The sequence below is a fragment of the Salmo trutta genome, chromosome 17, assembly GCF_901001165.1.
Source record: "Salmo trutta chromosome 17, fSalTru1.1, whole genome shotgun sequence".
NCBI lineage: Eukaryota > Metazoa > Chordata > Actinopteri > Salmoniformes > Salmonidae > Salmo > Salmo trutta.
In genome coordinates this window covers 31,971,909-31,990,095 of record NC_042973.1, presented here as the reverse complement: position 1 = coordinate 31,990,095, position 18,187 = coordinate 31,971,909, and the positions used below count along the sequence as shown (strand labels likewise).

Sequence of the window (18,187 nt, the reverse complement as noted above, 5' to 3'; positions counted from 1 at the left end):
TAGTAAAGTAAAATATCAATCTTTCCACATAGGCTAAAACCATGTCAGACAAGTTGTTTATATTTGTAAGAAGAGAGAATGAACAATTAATGAACCGACCAATGGTGCAATGTCTAAAGGTTATTTCTGGAACTGAAATACATAGAACTTAATAGACAGTTCAATATAAAAGATGACATTATAATTTCAGAATGACTAAGATTACCCGTGTGGAGATTAATTGACTCTCTGAACTTTTATATTAAATAAAGTTATCTTTGTCCAAATAATAATACATCAGTAATGATTTGTTCACACAGTAATTAAGTGATATTTGGTCTATCTTACCTCAGTAACATTTGGCATGGGGTTGAATCCACAGAGGTTGCAGACAGTGTTCTTGCATTCGGTACAGGTGTTGTAGCTGGGAGGATCCTTGAAGCCCATGTTGAGTTCCACCTTGCATAGTGGACAGGTGGACTGGCCTGCTTTGAGAGCTGGTTGGGAGGATGCTGCTCCCTTTGGAGGCTCTGATGGGGGTTTGTCTACTTTGGCATGTACTAATGCGGGGACCTTGGCCTGTTGGGGTTGCTCTGCTTTCTTCTCCTCTGCTTTCTGAGTAGCAGGTGGTTTGGTCTCATTTGCAGTGGGCATCTTGGGAGAGGCCTGGGCTGCTGCAGACACCTTTGGGGAACCTGGTAGTGTGGTGTGGGTCTCATCCTGAACAGCTGAGGTGATCAAAGTGGATGCAGAGCTGAAGATGGAGGAGCCAAAGCCAAACACCTTCCCAGACACTGAATCTTCAGGCTTTGAGGTAAACTGAGATTTAGGACCACCAAAGCCACCAAAGAAGCCCCCTGACTCCTGCTTGGGGGGCTTGGCCTGTAGTGTTGGCACAACTTTTGCAGGAGATGTCCCACCTTTTGGAGGCTCTTGCTGAGGCTTCCCAGGCACCTGCTGTGACAGGGTGGCATTACTCTGCTCATACCCAGGTTGGCCTGGCTGCTCTGGTGGTTTCTGAGGCCCTGATGTTCTCCGGTTCTCCTGTGGTGCCTTCATAACAGGTGCTGGGCTGGCTGGTTTCTGAAGGTCTGCTGCTCTGGCAGCATCTGCCTTAAGTGGCTCTGTTGCTGATGTAGCAGGTTTTCTCTGAGGGGAGCCTGGTGTTGGAATGTCTTTCTTTTGGGTAGCGATGGGTGTGACAGTGGCCTTCTGAGGTGCAGAACCTTTGTTTGGAGAAGGTTGGGGTTTCATCATGGGAGGTCCTGTGGGTTCCATTCTCTTCATCTGGCAGTTCAGACACAGCCACTCCTTCACCTGAAAGAAAATGACAGCGTAAAGATGGTTAAATATTATTTAGTACCATGATTTCAATCGGCAACACATTTAACATTACATTTAAGTCATTTAGCAGACGCTCTTATCCAGAGCGACTTACAAATTAAATATGCCTTTGTCAACCGATACTTGCAAATGTGATAATGGGTATTTGTGAACTTCATGTTCCACAAAATCAGTAAACAAAGCAATATTCACAATGTTCTGTGCCTGTCATCATGAGATAGTGTCTTTATAGAAAAGCCCAAGCTTATTTACAATTCAAGTTGCCACTAGACATCAGTAACTAAATATTTCTACTGTGTTGTGTCAAGTCTAAGACGGTTTCAATGTCAGTGTCCTCAAGGAAATTAATGTATGAATTTAACTGTCCGAGAGGACAGTGTTCACCCATTGTGTAAAATAAATTGTTCATAATTATTCCATCTTCGCTAATAACACCTTTTTGGGTTATTAAGCAATTATTGCTTGGTATAATTATACAGTAGCCATTAGCCAATAGTAAAAGGCTACACCTTTGTGCTATTATGAGACACTCACACTCCCACTTAGGAGGGAGCTGAACACCAGTCTTAAAACAAATGATGTGTCCTACAACTCGCTGCCTGCACTCACAATTCAAATGGCCTCTACTGTAAATGGGCAGGGGACCATTAGGTCTCCAAACATACATGAACTCTGTGTTTTAATCTGTTTATCTGCTCTCTGATAGCGATACAGTCCTCCTGAGGGAGGCACATAATGCAGGCTATCAGACAAAAGGCCATTAGTAAAGCCTCTTGTAATGATACGAGGCCTCTGTGATGGTGAGGGAGTCACTGGTCTGCATAATGCAATGATAACACTAACGGATCTCATCAGCTCTGAGAAATGTGCTGTTAACCAAGTCACAGGTGAAACTATTCCCAGATTCCCCTTATTGTGCTGCAAAGACTGTCAGATGGACACCTAAATGATCTTAATCGCTATAAAAGAAGTGGGTCTATATAATCAACCTGCTCTACTCATGAACACAGCAAGCTCTCCATTCTGTGGACTCCTAGTTTAGGCCATCATGATGCACAGTAAATTACCCAGTGTAAAAAAAAAATCATCAACACCTACGTGTTGAGTCAGTGGACCCAAATAGACACTGGAACAGTGTTAAATGAACACACTTACTGCTTAGTGTAAAGCCTTGTTCCAAATTTTCCCTGAGTGTCTTGCCTTTAGAGTAAATTGTAGAGTTACCACCCATAATTATATGTGTTAGTGACAGAGACACGGTTGTTGCATTCATCTATTTTTAGGGTCTCTAGACTTCACCAAGTGAGATCAAAAGCAAATATGTTATCATTCAAAATGTAATCATCTTTAACACCATACCATATGTATTTCATAAGGCCTTATTTTGAGGGTCTAGTTTTACCCAAATACATAGGCCTGAAACTGGTGCACATCACTTTGAACCAAAACCAGGCCAATCATTATCATATTTCCCAGCATGCTCTATTACAGGTAGATTTTTATATAATTTTATGTTTCACGGCATGGCAGCCACAACCCTGCAACAGGAGCCACACCAAGACCTCCTGTGCACACCCAGAATGGAGCATTGGCAGCCACTCCCATCCCCTGCAGCAGCTCCACTCCTTTGGCAGGTGTTTCATCAGGGTGGACTGAGCTCTGCCAACACTGCTTTCCCAGTTCCCCCCCCCACCCCCCCAGTCCCTTCATCCAGCGACTTGAGGGACGTCTGTCAAATGCACAGTCTGCTCTGCTCTCACGTGGTTGGCCAAGGACCATGGCAAAGTCTCAGCTCACTCAACAAATAGCTGCAAATGCCTGTTAGCTCTTATGGGAAGGAGCTGTATAACCCCTATGACTTTAAATCTCATAGGGGGCTTGGGCTAATGCACCTAAATGTGTGAAGTATGATACAAAAAATGGACATAATTGATATTTGGGTACAGGACTCGTGTCCTGGCATTCTGGTTCTTTCTGAAACATGGTTAAATTGTTATGTATGTGATAAATATATTGAACTAAATTTTTATAATGTATTTAGATGTGACAGATTACAGAAACGGGAAGGAGTGGCCATATATGTAAAATCTAATTTCATGGTGTCCCAATCTTTAAATATTCCTGTTCCTAAGAAATTTGAGCTCCTGGTTGTAGATGTGTCCATAAACCAGAATACACATGTATTTGTTGCTGAGATTTACTGCCCCCCTGCTGCCATGGGGGCAGTAAATGTTGCTATAGTCGTTGCTATAGCCGAGTGTTTAGCACCTTTTTGTCCTTGGAGTTGGTCATTTTAGGGGATTTGAATCTGGATAAGCTATCCCCGGCCTCAAATCAATTTCAGAGCATATGCATTGATTTGAATCTGACTGAAGTGATTTCAAAACTTAAATGTGAAAAATCCTGGTAACTCCTCATTGATTGATTTAATTCTTACTAATAACCCGCATAAATATTTGTCTAGTGGAGTATTTGCATATGATCTCAGTGATCATTGTCCCATAGTATGTATTAGAGATACGAAACAGCAAAATCCTAATCCTCGTTTAATTAAGATACATTTTTTTATGTTTCCTCCTTAAGGGTTTTAACACGACATGTTCTACTCAGATTTAGCCACTATCTCCTGTATTCCTGACCCTGAGTTGTCTCTAGAACATGTCTCTTCCATATTTATTCCTCTGGCAGATAAACACGCCCCTTTTAAACAATTCAGAGTCAAAAATAGATCTAACCCTTCAGATGAGCTCATTCAGATGAGAAATCAGGCCTGGGCCAAAGCAAGGAAAACGTAGTACTCTGTAGTGTACTGGAAATCTTTCAGTGAATTGAGAAACAAATGTACTATCTTGAAAAACAGAATGCTGGTGATCCTTCTAAATTTTGCAAAACAGTAAATGAACTGAAGAGTACAAATTCCTCTTCTTCCATGCCTAAGCAAGTTCTTTCTGACTCTGGCATCATAACTGAGAAGAAAGGAATAAGTGACGCATTTAATCCTCATTTTATCTCGGCAGCCTTTTTATTTGAGAGAAACTGTGGTTTAATTGACCCTGGTCAGTCAATCGACTGCTCTTCCCTCTGACAGCCTCCAGCTGACTCGACGGTTATTCTTTGTTTTCATTTCAACAATTTACTGTCTGTGATGTGCTACAGTGCCTTGCAAAAGTATTCATCCCCCTTGGCTTTTTCTTATTTTACTGCATTACAACCTGTAATGTAAATTGATTTTTATTTGGATTTCATGTAATGGACATACACAAAATAGTCCAAATTGGTGAAGTGAAATGAAAAAATTACTTGTTTAAAAATTTGTAAAAAATCAAAAATAAATAAAAAAGTGGTGCTTGCATATGTATTCACCCCCTTTGCTATGTAGCCTCTAAATAAGATCTGGTGCAATCAATTACCTTCAGAAGTTACATAATTAGTTAAATAAAGTCCACCTGTGTGCAATCTAAGTGACACATGATCTCAGTATATATACACCTGTTCTGAAAAAGTCCCAGACTCTGCAACACCACTAAGCAAGGGGCACCACTAAGCAAGCAGCACCATGAAGACCCAGGAGCTCTCCAAACTGGTCAGGGACAAAGTTGTAGAGAAGTACAGATCAGGGTTTGGTTATAAAAATATATGAAACTTTGAACATTCCACACCATTAAATCCATTATTAAAAAATGGAAAGAATATAGCCCCTCAACAAACCTGCCAAGAGAGGGCCGCCCACCAAAACTCACAGACCAGGCAAGGCGGGCATTAATCAGAGAGGCAACAAAGAGACCAAAGATAACCCTGAACGAGCTGCAAAGCTTCACAGCGGAGATTGGAGTATCTGTCCATAGGACCACTTTAAGCCGTACACTCCACAGAGCTGGGCTTTACGGAAGAGTGGACAGAAGAAAAAAAAACATTGCTTAAAGAGAAAAATAAGCAAACATGTTTGGTGTTTGCCAAAAGGCATGTGGGAGACTCCCCAAACATATGGAAGAAGGTACTCTGGTCAGATGAGACTAAAATGTAGCTTTTTGGCCATCAAGGAAAACGCTATGTCTGGTACAAACCCAACATTTCGCATCATCGCAAGAACACCATCCCCACAGTGAAGCATGGTGGTGGCAGCATCATGCAGGGGGGATGTTTTTCATCGGCAGGGACTGGGAAACTGGTCAGAATTGAAGGAATGATGGATGGCGCTAAATACAGGGAAATTCATGAGTGAAACCTGTTTCAGTCTTCCAGAGATTTGAGACTGGGACAGAGGTTTACCTTCCAGCAGGACAATGACCCTAAGCACACTGCTAAAGCAACACTCGAGTGGTTTAAGGGGTTAAAGGAGAAACATTTAAATGTCTTGGAATGGCCTAGTCAAAGCCCAGACCTCAATCCAATTGAGAATCTGTGGTATGACTTAAATATTGTTGCACACCAGTGGAACCCATCCAACTTGAAGGAGCTGAAGCAGGTTTGCCTTAAATAATGGGCATACCCCAAGAGACTTGCAGCTGTAATTGCTGCAAAAGGTGGCTCTACAAAGTATTGACTTGGGGGTTGAATAGTTATGCACGCTCAAGTTTTCTGATTTTTGTTGTGTTATTTCTTGTTTGTTTCACAATAAAACATATTTTTCATCTTCAAAGTGGTAGGCATGTTGTGTAAATCAAATGATATAAACCCCCCCAAAAATCTATTTTAATTCCAGGTTGTAAGGCAACAAAATAGGAAAAATGCCAAGGGTGGTGAATACTTTGGCAAGCCACTGTAGATGCCTTGCTTAAGATTGACAAAAGAAATACACTGGGGCTAATATGCTCGATCCATTTTTGCAGAAGCTCTCTGCCACCCTGATTGCTGAATCATTAACCCATATTTTTATCCTGACAATTATTTCTGGTACTATCCCCAAGGTTTGGAAGGCGGCCCATGTACTCTCCCTTCAGAAAGGTGGTGACCCTTATGACCTAAATAATTATTGCCTTATTTCTAAAGTTTATTGCCAGCTAAAATATTAGAATCCTTTGATTCATTCTCAGCCAAGATGTTTCTTATCTTTGAAATGTATTCTAAATGTACTTCAGTCTGTTTTTAGACCAGGTCAAAACAGTATCTCTTATGCATCCCTAGTTATAAAATATGTGGTTAACTGTACGTATAAAAGGCAACATTTTGCTGCCCTCTTCATTGACCTGCCAAAGGCTTTCGATACTGTTTAACACTCACTGCTAATTCAGAGGCTTTCCTCAATTGGCCTAGACCAGGCTTCATGTAACTGGTTAAACAATTACTTGACAGATAGAACTCAACGTGTATCTACTGATGGTCTTAAATCAGATTTCCTGGATTATCTGAAAGGTGTCCCTCAGGGGTCGATTCTGGTGCCTGTACATTTTACTGGTTACATTAACAATATCAATATCATTAACAATATGTAACCTGCACTTGCATGCCAATGACACTGTTGTGTATGCTATTGCCCCCACAGTTGACCAGGCTCTATCTGAACTAGTCTGCCTTCATTGTATTACAGAAAAACTTTATTGACCTGAAATGAATATTGAATGTAGGTAAACTAAGCATATATTGTTCTCTAGAGCGCATTAAAATAACTGATGATTTAAGCATACAGTGCATTCGGGAAAGTATTCAGACCGCTTCTCTTTTTTTCCCCACATTTTGTTATGTTACAGCCATAGTGTAAAATTGATTAAATTACATTTTTTACTCATCAATCTACACACAATACCCCATAATGACAAAGCAAAAACAGGTTTTTAGAAATGTTTGCAAATGTATTAAACATAAAAAAGTATTCAGACCCTTTGCTATGAGACTCGAAATTGACCTCAGGTGCATCCTGTTTCCATTGATCATCCTTGAGATGTTTCTACAACTTGATTAGAGTCCACCTGTGGTAAATTCAATTGATTAGACATAATTTGAAAAGTCACACACCTGTCTATATAACGTCTCACAGTTGACAGTGCATGTCAGAGCAAAAACCAAGCCATGAAGTTGAAAGAATTGTCCGTAGAGCTCTGAGACAGGATTGTGTCGAGGCACAGATCTGGGGAAGGGTACCAAAGCATTTCTGCAGCATCGAAGGTCCACAAGAACATAGTGGCCTCCATCATTCTTAAATGGAAGAAGTTTGGAACCACAAAGACTCTGCCTAGAGCTGGCCGCCCAGCCAAACTGAGCAATCGGGGGAGAAGGGCCTTGGTCAGGGAGGTGACCAAGAACCCAATGGTCACTCTGAAAGAGCTCCAAAGTTCCTCTGTGGAAATGGGAAAACCTTACAGAAGGACAGCCACCTCTGCAGCACTCCCCCAATCAGGCCTTTATGGTAGAGTGGCCAGATGGAAGCCACTCTTCAGTAAAAGGCACATGACAGCCCGCTTGGAGTTTTCCAAAAGGAACCTAAAGGACTCTCAGACCATGAGTTTTAGATTCTCTGGTCTGATGAAACCAACATTGAACTCTTTGGCCTGAATACCAAGAATCACATCAGGAGGAAATCTGACACCATCCCAACGGTGAAGCATGGTGGTGGCAGCATCATGCTGTGGGGATGATCGAGGGAAAGATGGAGCAAAACCTGCTCCAGAGCACTCAGGACCTCAGACTGGGGTGAAGGTTCACCTTCCAACAGGACAAAGGCATATAGCCAAGACAACGCGGGAGTGGCTTTGGGACAAGTTTTGAATGTCCTTGAGTGGTCCAGCCAGAGCCCGGACTTGAACCCGATCAAACACCTCTAGAGAACCCTGAAAATAGCTGTGCAGCGACACTCCCCATCCAACCTGACAGAGCTTGAGAGGATCTGCAGAGAAGAAAGGGAGAAACTCCCATAATACAGGTGTGCCAAGCTTTTAGCGTCATACACAAGAAGACTCAAGGCTGTAATCGCTGCCAAAGCTGCTATAACAAAGTACTGAGTAAAGGGTCTGAATACTTATGTAAATGTCATATTTATTTTATATTTTTTGCAAACATTTCTAAAAACCTGATTTTGCTTTGTCATTAAAGGGGTAATGTGTGTGGATTGATGAGGAAAACAACAATTTAAACCATTTAAAATAAGGCTGTAACGTAACAACATTTGGAAAATGTAAAGGGGTCTGAATACTTTCCAAATGCACTGTATATCATGAATTTATAATTCTAAATATTGATGTAGCAATCGCAGATTGCCCCTTTAAACAAGCCCATTAAATCTCTCATAGAGATCATAATATCGCTAAAAGTACTTTACTTTATAACCATCATATACACCTGAGTGAGTCTGAGTGGCAGTGACCACTGTGTAGAAATCTCAATTTAGTGTGATGTAGGGCCTGCATACATAATCCTTCCTGAAACCCAGTGTCCAGCTCAATGCATTGAATACAATGCAAATGAATAAGTTGTCAGCATCAAATGTTAAGATTTAATTGCGTGTTGTAAAGTGATGGCAGTTAATTTATATTACATAGCATTATATTGCACTATATTGATGCAGTCAATTTTGAAGTAATTTCGACATTGGACCCGCTACAAAAAGATGGACCAGTTCCAAAATGGGCCTGGGACTTTCCCATTCGGACCCGATATGCATAAATATTTTTTTAAATATAGAGACCCGTTCCAAATGGACCAGAAGACAATTATAGCCGTTCCGTATAGACCTGGTCGGATCCAGACCCAGTTCGATCCAAGTGGGGAAGCAGCAAAAAAGTCAATTTTTAAGCTACTTTATTAACCGGAGCTGTTAAAGTACGTGGGAGAAGAGGTAGAGAGAGATGACGCTCTAACATGGGTCGTGCTGTGTGTGTAGGTTACTGTGAATGTGAGCGAGTGACATGGGGTGCAGTTAGGAGGGAGAGAGGGAGAGACACTAACCAACCAATCCAACTCGCGCTTTAGTAGACTAATAGCTGCCATAGGTTATTTATCATCCAATATGATTACGTAGTACCTGTCTTGACTGCATCAAACTGGGAGAAGCTAGTTAAGCTAGCTAGCTAGGCTAATTGAGGCTGCATGAACTTCCGTGTCCTACACAGTCACAAACAACAATAAATCCATTCAGAATATTAAATAGCAGCCTACCTGTTGGCTTTTGGTCACTGTAGCCTATCCTTCTCCTTTAACTTTTAATTCCATCATTTTAATTACATCTTCCATTGATTAGATATCTCCTAACTTTTTCCACATACAGACGCTCTGTGACCGTAGCCTACTGCCGCTTTGATTACTTATGATTGGCCAACAACAAGCAACACTCGTGAAAAGCAAGAGCAGCTGCATAAATTATACAATTATCTCAACTGCAGCAGTTGCGTTCAGATCTGTACGGGTCTTTCCGGACAAGTCAGTTGAAGTTCCACATACCCGAGACAATCCTATCAGATCTGACCCAGAACCGTGACATTATTTAGAATTCTGGATCCGGACCCGCTCGGGTCCTGGATCAGGTCTTGGGTATTCGGGTACAGGTGGATCCATGAAGACCTCTAGCATCTTGTAAATCCTATAGTGACACAACCAAGTGGTCTACATAAAGCATTACCAGAGCATTGAACGACTGTAGATGTGAATATATTTTTCAAATATTCATCAATAAATACAGCCACAGACGAATTAAAATGATATAGCCATTTTACCTCAGCAACATTTGTCATGGGGTTAAATCCACAGAGGTTGCAGACAGTGTTCTTGCATTCGGTGCAGGTGTTGTAGTTGGGAGGGTCCTTGGAGCCCTTGTTGAGTTCCACCTTGCAGAGAGGACAGGTGGACTGGCCTGCTTTGAGAGCTGGTTGGGAGGATGCTGCTCCCTTTGGAGGCTCTGATGGGGGTTTGTCTACTTTGGCATGTACTGATGCGGGGACCTTGGCCTGTTGGGGTTGCTCTGCTTTCTTCTCCTCTGCTTTCTGAGTAGCAGGTGGTTTGGTCTCCTTTGCAGGGGGCATCTTGGGAGAGGCCTGGGCTGCTGCAGACACCATGGGGGAAGCTGGTGGTGTGGTGTGGGGCTCATCCTGAACAGTTGAAGTGATCAAAGTGGATGCAGAGCTGAAGATGGAGGAGCCAAAGCCAAACATCTTCCCAGACACTGAATCTTCAGCCTTTGAAGCAGCAGGCTGAGACTTAGGACCACCAAAGCCAAAGAAGCCCCCTGACTCCTGCTTAGGGGCCTGAGCCTGTAGCTGTGGCACAACTTTGGCAGGAGAGGCTCCATCCTTTGGAAGCACTTGCTGAGGCTTCCCAGGCTCCTGCTGTGTGCATGGGGTGGCATTACTCTGCTTATGCCCAGGTTGGCCTGGCTGCTCTGGCGGTTTCTGAGGCCCTGATGTTCTCCGGTTCTCCTGTGGTGCATTCCGAGCAGGTACTGGGCTAGCCGGTGTCTGAGGGTCTGCTGCTTTAGCAGTCTCTGCCTTGGGTGGCTGTGTTGCTGATGTAGCAGGGTTTTTCTGGATGGAGCCTTGTATAGAGGTGTCTTTCTTCTGTGGTGCAGGAGATATAGAGGCTTTGTTGGGTGAAGGCTGGGGTTTCATCTTTGGGGTTCCTGGTGGGTCAGAGCCTCCGAGTGCTCTTTGCATCTGGCAGGTCAGACACAGCCACTCCTTACCCTACAATAGAAATCACAGCTTTACGCATAATATAAAGGTTTTTGGTTTTCTCACAGATGAACAAAAAAAAACTGTTAATGCAATCAATATAATCTATGTTTTTTTTTTCTTAATCCTTAATCTATACTAGATACATACTATATACAAAATAATGAAGGTTATGATTTATCGTTTAAAAAAAGATGTGCATATTAAAGTCACATTGTGTCTTTATCTAATGCCACTGCCTTTACAGTACAACACTACTTTCATATTCTGTTAATGACTGCCTCATGCTGAATGAACTGCCACTAAATCAGTCTACTCTGTTTAAGCAGCCTGCTAAGTGGTAACGAGAGTTAATACACTGACTTATCAAACCACACTGGCCAGGCTCAAGCATGCTCAATTCTCCACTGTACAAAAAAATACAAAACAAATTTGACACAGAATGTCATTCATACAAATGCTACAAGGTGATCTTAGGTCAAAAATATAAATATTTGTCCTACTGTTTAATAATGATAAATGAATAACAAAGTATTAAATGCTGTATATTCTGGAATGAAGCTCTACTTACGCCAGAGTCAGGAGGACTGAAGCCACACAAGCTGCAGACGACAGTCTTACACTGTGTGCAGGTGTTATGGTTGGGTGGCTCCTTGGTGTTCAGGTTGAGTCCGGTAGTGTTACACACTGGGCACAGGGGTTTAGCTCCAGCCATAGGTCCAGCTTTAGACTGATGCCCAGCTTTACCAGCGGCTTGCTGCTGTGATGTAGTCCTGGGGGAACCCTGCTGCTGAGTGCCAATCTTAGGGGACCCTTGTGTCTGAGCTCCAACCTTAGGGGACCCTTGTGTCTGAGCTCCAATCTTAGGGGACCCTTGTGTCTGAGCTCCAACCTTAGGGGACCCTTGTGTCTGAGCTCCAACCTTAGGGGACCCTTGTGTCTGAGCTCCAACCTTAGGGGACCCTTGCTGTTGGGGTCCACCCTTAGCAGGTCCTTGCTGTTGTGGTCCCTTCGGAGTTTGTGGCAGAACTCCAACTTTAGGTGAACCTTGCTGTTGGGGTCCATCTTTAGCAGGTTCTTGCTGTTGTGGTCCACCCTTAGGGGACCCTTGTGGCTGAGCGCCAACCTTAGGTGACCCTTGTTGTTGCGGTCCACCTTTATCAGTTGCTTGCTGTTGGGTGGCTTGTTGTTGTGGTCCACCTTTTGCAGGTCCTTGCTTATGAGGGGCTTGCTGTTGTGGACCACCCTTAGGAGGTCCTTGCTGTTGTGGTCCACCCTTAGCGGGGGCTTGCTGCCCGCTAAGTTTGGCTGTTTGACCAGCCTGACCGTTCCCCTGCAGCTGGGGTCCTCCCTGTTGCTGCTGTGGGGCATTCCCAGGGCCAGGAACTGACCCAGGATGCTGAGGGCCTGCTTTCTGTTTGTCAACCTCCCCATTGTCCCCAAAAAGACCTCCTCTGACAGCAGAGGAGACAGAGCTGAGGGGGTTCGCCCCGCTTAGAAAGTTAGAGAACATGGCGCGGTCCTCCTCTTTGTCCTCCTCTTCCTCGCTGGAGTCTACAGAGCTGCCAAAGCAGGAGCTGTCCTCTCTCTTCTCTCCTACAGGGGCCTGGGGAGGAACTGGGCCTGAGGCTGAGGGGAGGGCATCTACCGCCCCACCACTGCTGTCGCTGCTACTACTGCTGCCTGGGCTCTCTTCTGGTTCAGCTTCTACACCAGACTTCCTACAGAGACAAGAGAGAGGGTGGCAGAGAGGGGGGAGAGCGGCGTGTGAGAGAGAGAAACACACAGCTTCACACCTATAGAACACACACACACACAAAGACATATATGGGACAAAAAATCAGCTCCATTGGGAACTTCAACCTGGCCATGAATGAACTGAAAGACAAAGCAAAGAGGGCTTTCTAGGCCATTAAAACATCTATACAATTAGGCATACCAATTAGGATATGGCTCAAAATATTCAAATCAATAATAGAACCAATTGCACTGTATGAGAGCGAAATGTGGGGTCTGCTTACAAAACAAGAATTTGACAAATGGGACAAACACCCAATTGGAATCCTACATTCTGTAGTTCTGTAAGAGCATTCTCAGAGTAGAGAGAAAAACTCCAAACAACACATGCAGAGCAGAATTAGGCCAATTCCTCTTCTGATTAATATAAAAAAAATAGCCACTAAATGTTGTAATAATTTATAAACAAGTGACCCACCACTCCTACCACTACAAAGCCCTCAACTGCCAAGAGGTGACCACAGAGAAAAGTTCCCTCAGCAAGATGGTCCTGAGTCTCAATTCACTAACCACTACCAACCCGACAAAGCCTCAGGTCAGCACTCAGAACATCGGACCCAACCAAATTATAAGAGCAAAAATAAAATATATCACCTATTGGAAAGAAACCACAAAAAAATGCTATTTGTCTCTAAACAGACAGTGCAAGGTGACAGACTATCTGACCACTGTGAATGATAGAAAACTGAGGAAAAACACTAACTATGTACAGACTCAGTGAGCACAGCCTGGCCATGGAGACCAGTCGTCACAGGCACACCTGGCTGTCCAGAGAGGCCAGGCTGTGCTCATGCTGCCCCCAGGAAGTGATAGAGACAGATCTGCAAACCAGAATGCTGTGTTTTAGCAGCCATATGTGTGGCCTCGTGCCACAACCTGTGGGACAGCCAGTGAGAAGTATAGTGTGACATATATTTGCCTATTCTTTATTATTATTTGTTGTAATTCCTGATAATATGACAATCAATATCATTATTAATGCATAATTACAAACAGTCTAGCATATTCCTGTCTTTCACCATCGTCGCTATATGTATACATTTACAATGTAAGTGTTTACTTTCCATGTCAATAAAGTATACTGAATTGAATTGAGAACGAGTGAGAGAGAGAAGGGGTAAGGGAGAGAGAAAGTGTGGAAGGGAGGTGGGGTGAGGGAAAGAGAGAGCATTAACAATATTCTGATTAAACATGCTGCCCCAGGCAGGCTGAGGATGGTAAACAAATAACAACATCTCAGAATATATTGGAAAGTAATGAGAACACAGGTCACATAATGCATTAAAGTCTCTGAGGTCTGTTTGTTATTACTGCTCTGCACCCTGATACACCTCTCTTCTCATGTTCTCACATCCTGCATCGAAAATACACATATTCATAAATTACTGCATGGCTATGGCAACAGATTGTCGATGCAACATGTAAACCTTTTCAGAAGAGAGAGAGAGAGAGAGAGAGCGAGAGAGAGATCTTTTGTCATGTGGTAACAACATGCTGAATAGTGAGTACCCTACAACTTACATTTGGATATTAAAATTGGCAATACACTAACTAAAATACAATAAACAAATGTAGGCAATGAAAGGTGTAAATAAAAACATAATGTAATATGACCCTTGTCATGAATCTCGACAGTATACCTATGCGTTTCTTTGTAAACATGTTGTCCCAGCATGTGGTGTCTTATGAACTGATATTTTAAATAATTACATAATGGATATGAATATACTTTCTGTGGCACACGGATGTAAATTAAAACCAAGTAACTGTCGACCGATATCTCAGCTGAAAACGATGATCGTGTGCACATTAAATTGTCGCGTGCATTCAGCTGAGGCTTTAATGATTGCGTCTCCGTTTGATTTACTCAGCATGGGCTGTTGTTGGGCTTTCGGCACCATGGACAGCAGCATAGCGCCAACACGGTTTCATACATAACCAAGCCAGAGAGATCCCTTTCAAGCAGAAATACAATACAGGCCACGGTCCTACACAGTCATGGGAGGCGGAGACTGCATAGCAAATTCAAGTACTGAGGTTATAACCACATTCATATTTACACAGGAATATAGCACGTTCCCCATAGGCTTGTTGCCACTACAAAATTCGTGACCTCTGTAGCCCCATTAAATGGCGAATGAATGCTTTCACCCAACAGCCAGTATTACTGTAGAGGAAATTAAATCCGAAGTCTGGTTTAAAGCGGAAACCCGAGTAAACACACACATACACACAAACACAATCTGGTGCTCTCTGGAGAAACCGCGGGCACATACGGACAGGAGACAACAAATGATGAATGAGAACTAAACTCTGATATGGAAATACATATTTAAATAATTTGCCTAGATATCAGATTAAAACATTATAGTAATGACATGGCAGTCGCCAATGCGAGTTTAAATATATACACTGGTGGTCTAACCTATTATCTCCTCCGCGCCTGGTCGTGATTTAGCATCAGTCGGTAAGTCAAACAGACAGGCTGTATTAGCTGCAATTCTACTTGAGTATACACGATGCAATCCGCATAGTGGAGTAGGCTACCAGTAGGCTACCAGACCTTAAATATGACATCTCTGAAACCACGATCCTCCCGGCAGTGAGATGGAGGAACCCCCTCGCTCAGCCGTTATTCGCTCGGTGCGCCCTTGCTTGTTCCGCAGCGAGCCAAAGGACGCCAGGCTACGGAAGCTTCCGCAACGAGCCATCTGTAAATCATGTCTCGTTGCGGGACGAAGCAATGTGCGCCCTTGACATTAGCCTACACCTGCATTCGCCCCCATCACGTAGTCTAGCTATTGTAAAAAAAAAAAACGGAACCGCCATCATCCCTGTGGACACCATAAAGAAACCCCCTGCCAGAGGCATTCCCGAGGATAATTCAGTCCAGCATTCCTCACCCTCCGCGGGCACTTTATCAAACAGATGTACGTACATCACACGGTTCTCTAAAAAACAAGACGCAAATGCTACCTGTTGTTGTGCTGGCTCTGTCGTGCCAGATGTCTCGTCCCATCTTGGCTCAGCCCTCCTTCAGTCGGCTACTCTTGTCAGTTTCTGCGGTCTGCCTGGCTGCGGAGGGATGGCGGGCACAGAGCAACGCAAGTCTACAGCATCCACTGATACCGCCTCTCTGCATACGCATGCGCCACCCTCTGACAGCCAGTTAATCACAATACATCATGCAGGAACATTTCAATTAAAGGCACACGGCGATTTATCCCCGGCAGTCACACATTAAACGATCGAAAAAATAAAATTGATCGCATGCATGCGCCATATGTTTGCATTTCTCATCAATAATGTTCATGTTTTAAATGTATGTAAATTGTAAACTATTTTGTCTGTAATGTATTTTTCAGACCCCAGTATGACTAGGTGTCGCCTTTGGGGTCGGCTAATGGGGATCCTAATGAATAAAAGAAAAGAAAAGAAAAAATGTAATGCATCATATTATTATCTCGCTCATTGGTTGGCCTTTTGGTCAGACAGATAATTATATTATGTCATGCTTGGGCTCTTATATCAGACCTTTGAAACCTAGACCGAGTAGGTTGTGTTTATGATTCTGAATTGATGTTTGTGCCCAGTGGGTTATTTCCAATAGGTGCAGGATTATTTGAAAACATGTGCAAAGAATAATAATTGACTACTGCATCCATGTGCTCAAGACCAAAGAAGAAAAAAATATAAATCATATATTTTACAAAAAATATACTTTGGCTTAGTGTCTCTTCCCACTTCACTTGTAGCAAAACCATTTTTGGCTTAAACTTTAAATTCATCTACGTTCCATGCAGGAGTCTGTTCTCCAACTGATTTCAATACCCTCTGTCTCAGGAAGCCCGTGCTAGTGAAAAATACTGTCTCCATATATGGTGGCATAAGGTAATTGAGTATGTTATCCCCCCTTTTCTCTTACTTTATTTACTATGTTGTTGGCACAAAATGGGGGGGGGCGATATATATATATTTTTCCGATATATATTATTTTTGGGGTAATAATGTACATTTATCAGGGGGCAATATGGCCACCTCTGGGCCCATCATCACGTTCACACAGGCATCAAGTACTATAATCTGCTCAGAACAACCAAGAAGCATTAAAAGTCGTGCTGTAAATTCTCAGACAACCCAAAGATTCCTTGATGCCCTTCCAGACTCCCTCTGCCTGCCCAAGGACGTCAGAGGACAAAAATCAGTTAACCACCTAACCGAGGAACTCAATTTAACCTTGCGCAATACCCTAGATGCAGTTGCACCCCTAAAAACTAAAAACATTTGTCATAAGAAACTAGCTCCCTGGTATACAGAAAATACACGAGCTCTGAAGCAAGCTTCCAGAAAATTGGAACGGAAATGACGCCACACCAAACTGGAAGTCTTCCGACTAGCTTGGAAAGACAGTATCGTGCAGTATCGAAGAGCCCTCACTGCTGTTCGATCATCCTATTTTTCCAACTTAATTGAGGAAAATAAGAACAATCTGAAATTTCTTTTTGATACTGTTGCAAAGCTAACTAAAAAGCAGCATTCCCCAAGAGAGGATGGCTCTCACTTCAGCAGTAATGAATTCATGAACTTCTTTGAGAAAAAGATCATGATCATTAGAAAGCAAATTACGGACTCCTATTTAAATCTGCGTATTCCTCCAAAGCTCCGTTGTCCTGAGTCTGCACAACCCTGCCAGGACCTAGGCTCAAGGGAGACACTAAAGTGTTTTTGTACTATATGTCTTGACACAATGATGAAAATAATCATGGCCTCTAAACCTTCAAGCTGCATACTGGACCCTATTCCAACTAAACTACTGAAAGAGCTGCTTTCTGTGCTTGGCCCTCCTATGTTGAACATAATAACCGGCTCTCTATCCACCGGATGTGTACCAAACTCACTAAAAGTGGCAGTAATAAAACCTCTCTTGAAAAAGCCAAATCTTGACCCAGAAATTATAAAAAAAACTATCGGCCTATATCGAATCTTCCATTCCTCTCGAAACATTTTGAAAAAGCTGTTGCGCAGCAACTCACTGCCTTCCTGAAGACAAACAATGTATACGAAACGCTTCAGTCTGGTTTTAGACCCCATCATAGCACTGAGACTGCACTTGTGAAGGTGGTAAATTACCTTTTAATGACGTCAGACCAAGGCTCTGCATCTGTCCTCGTGCTCCTAGATCTTAGTGCTGCTTTTGATACCATCGATCATCACATTCTTTTGGAGAGATTGGAAACCCAAATTGGTCTACATGGACAAGTTCTGGCCTGGTTTAGATCTTATCTGTCGGAAAGATATCAGTTTGTCTCTGTGAATGGTTTGTCCTCTGACAAATCAACTGTAAATTTCGGTGTTCCTCAAGGTTCCATTTTAGGACCACTATTGTTTTCACTATATATTTTACCTCTTGGGGATGTCATTCGAAAACATAATGTTAAATTTCACTGCTATGCGGATGACACACAGCTGTACAT

General features: G+C 42.9%; 2 protein-coding genes across 6 annotated transcripts in view; both read right to left on the bottom strand.

The window, feature by feature from the left end:
- The window catches only part of pclob (piccolo presynaptic cytomatrix protein b), a 101,024-nt gene extending 90,783 nt beyond the window's left edge, over positions 1–10,241 (bottom strand). For all 5 annotated transcript variants that reach the window (XM_029696513.1, XM_029696515.1, XM_029696516.1 and 2 more), the window contains exons 1-2: positions 9,966–10,241; positions 328–1,296 (exon numbers count right to left, since the gene is read on the bottom strand). In XM_029696513.1, the coding sequence (XP_029552373.1) occupies positions 328–1,296; positions 9,966–9,983 (987 nt within the window). In that variant the 5' untranslated portion in view covers positions 9,984–10,241. The remainder of the gene's footprint in view (positions 1–327; positions 1,297–9,965) is intronic.
- LOC115151352 (protein piccolo-like) lies at positions 9,988–15,801 on the bottom strand. Its single transcript, XM_029695266.1, has 4 exons — positions 15,690–15,801; positions 11,488–12,637; positions 10,103–10,928; positions 9,988–10,016 (listed from the first exon to the last, which is right to left on the bottom strand). Exons 2-4 carry the CDS (start codon positions 12,427–12,429, stop codon positions 9,988–9,990), a joined length of 1,797 nt encoding a protein of 598 aa, XP_029551126.1. The 5' UTR covers positions 12,430–12,637; positions 15,690–15,801.
- Positions 15,802–18,187: the final 2,386 nt, after the last annotated feature.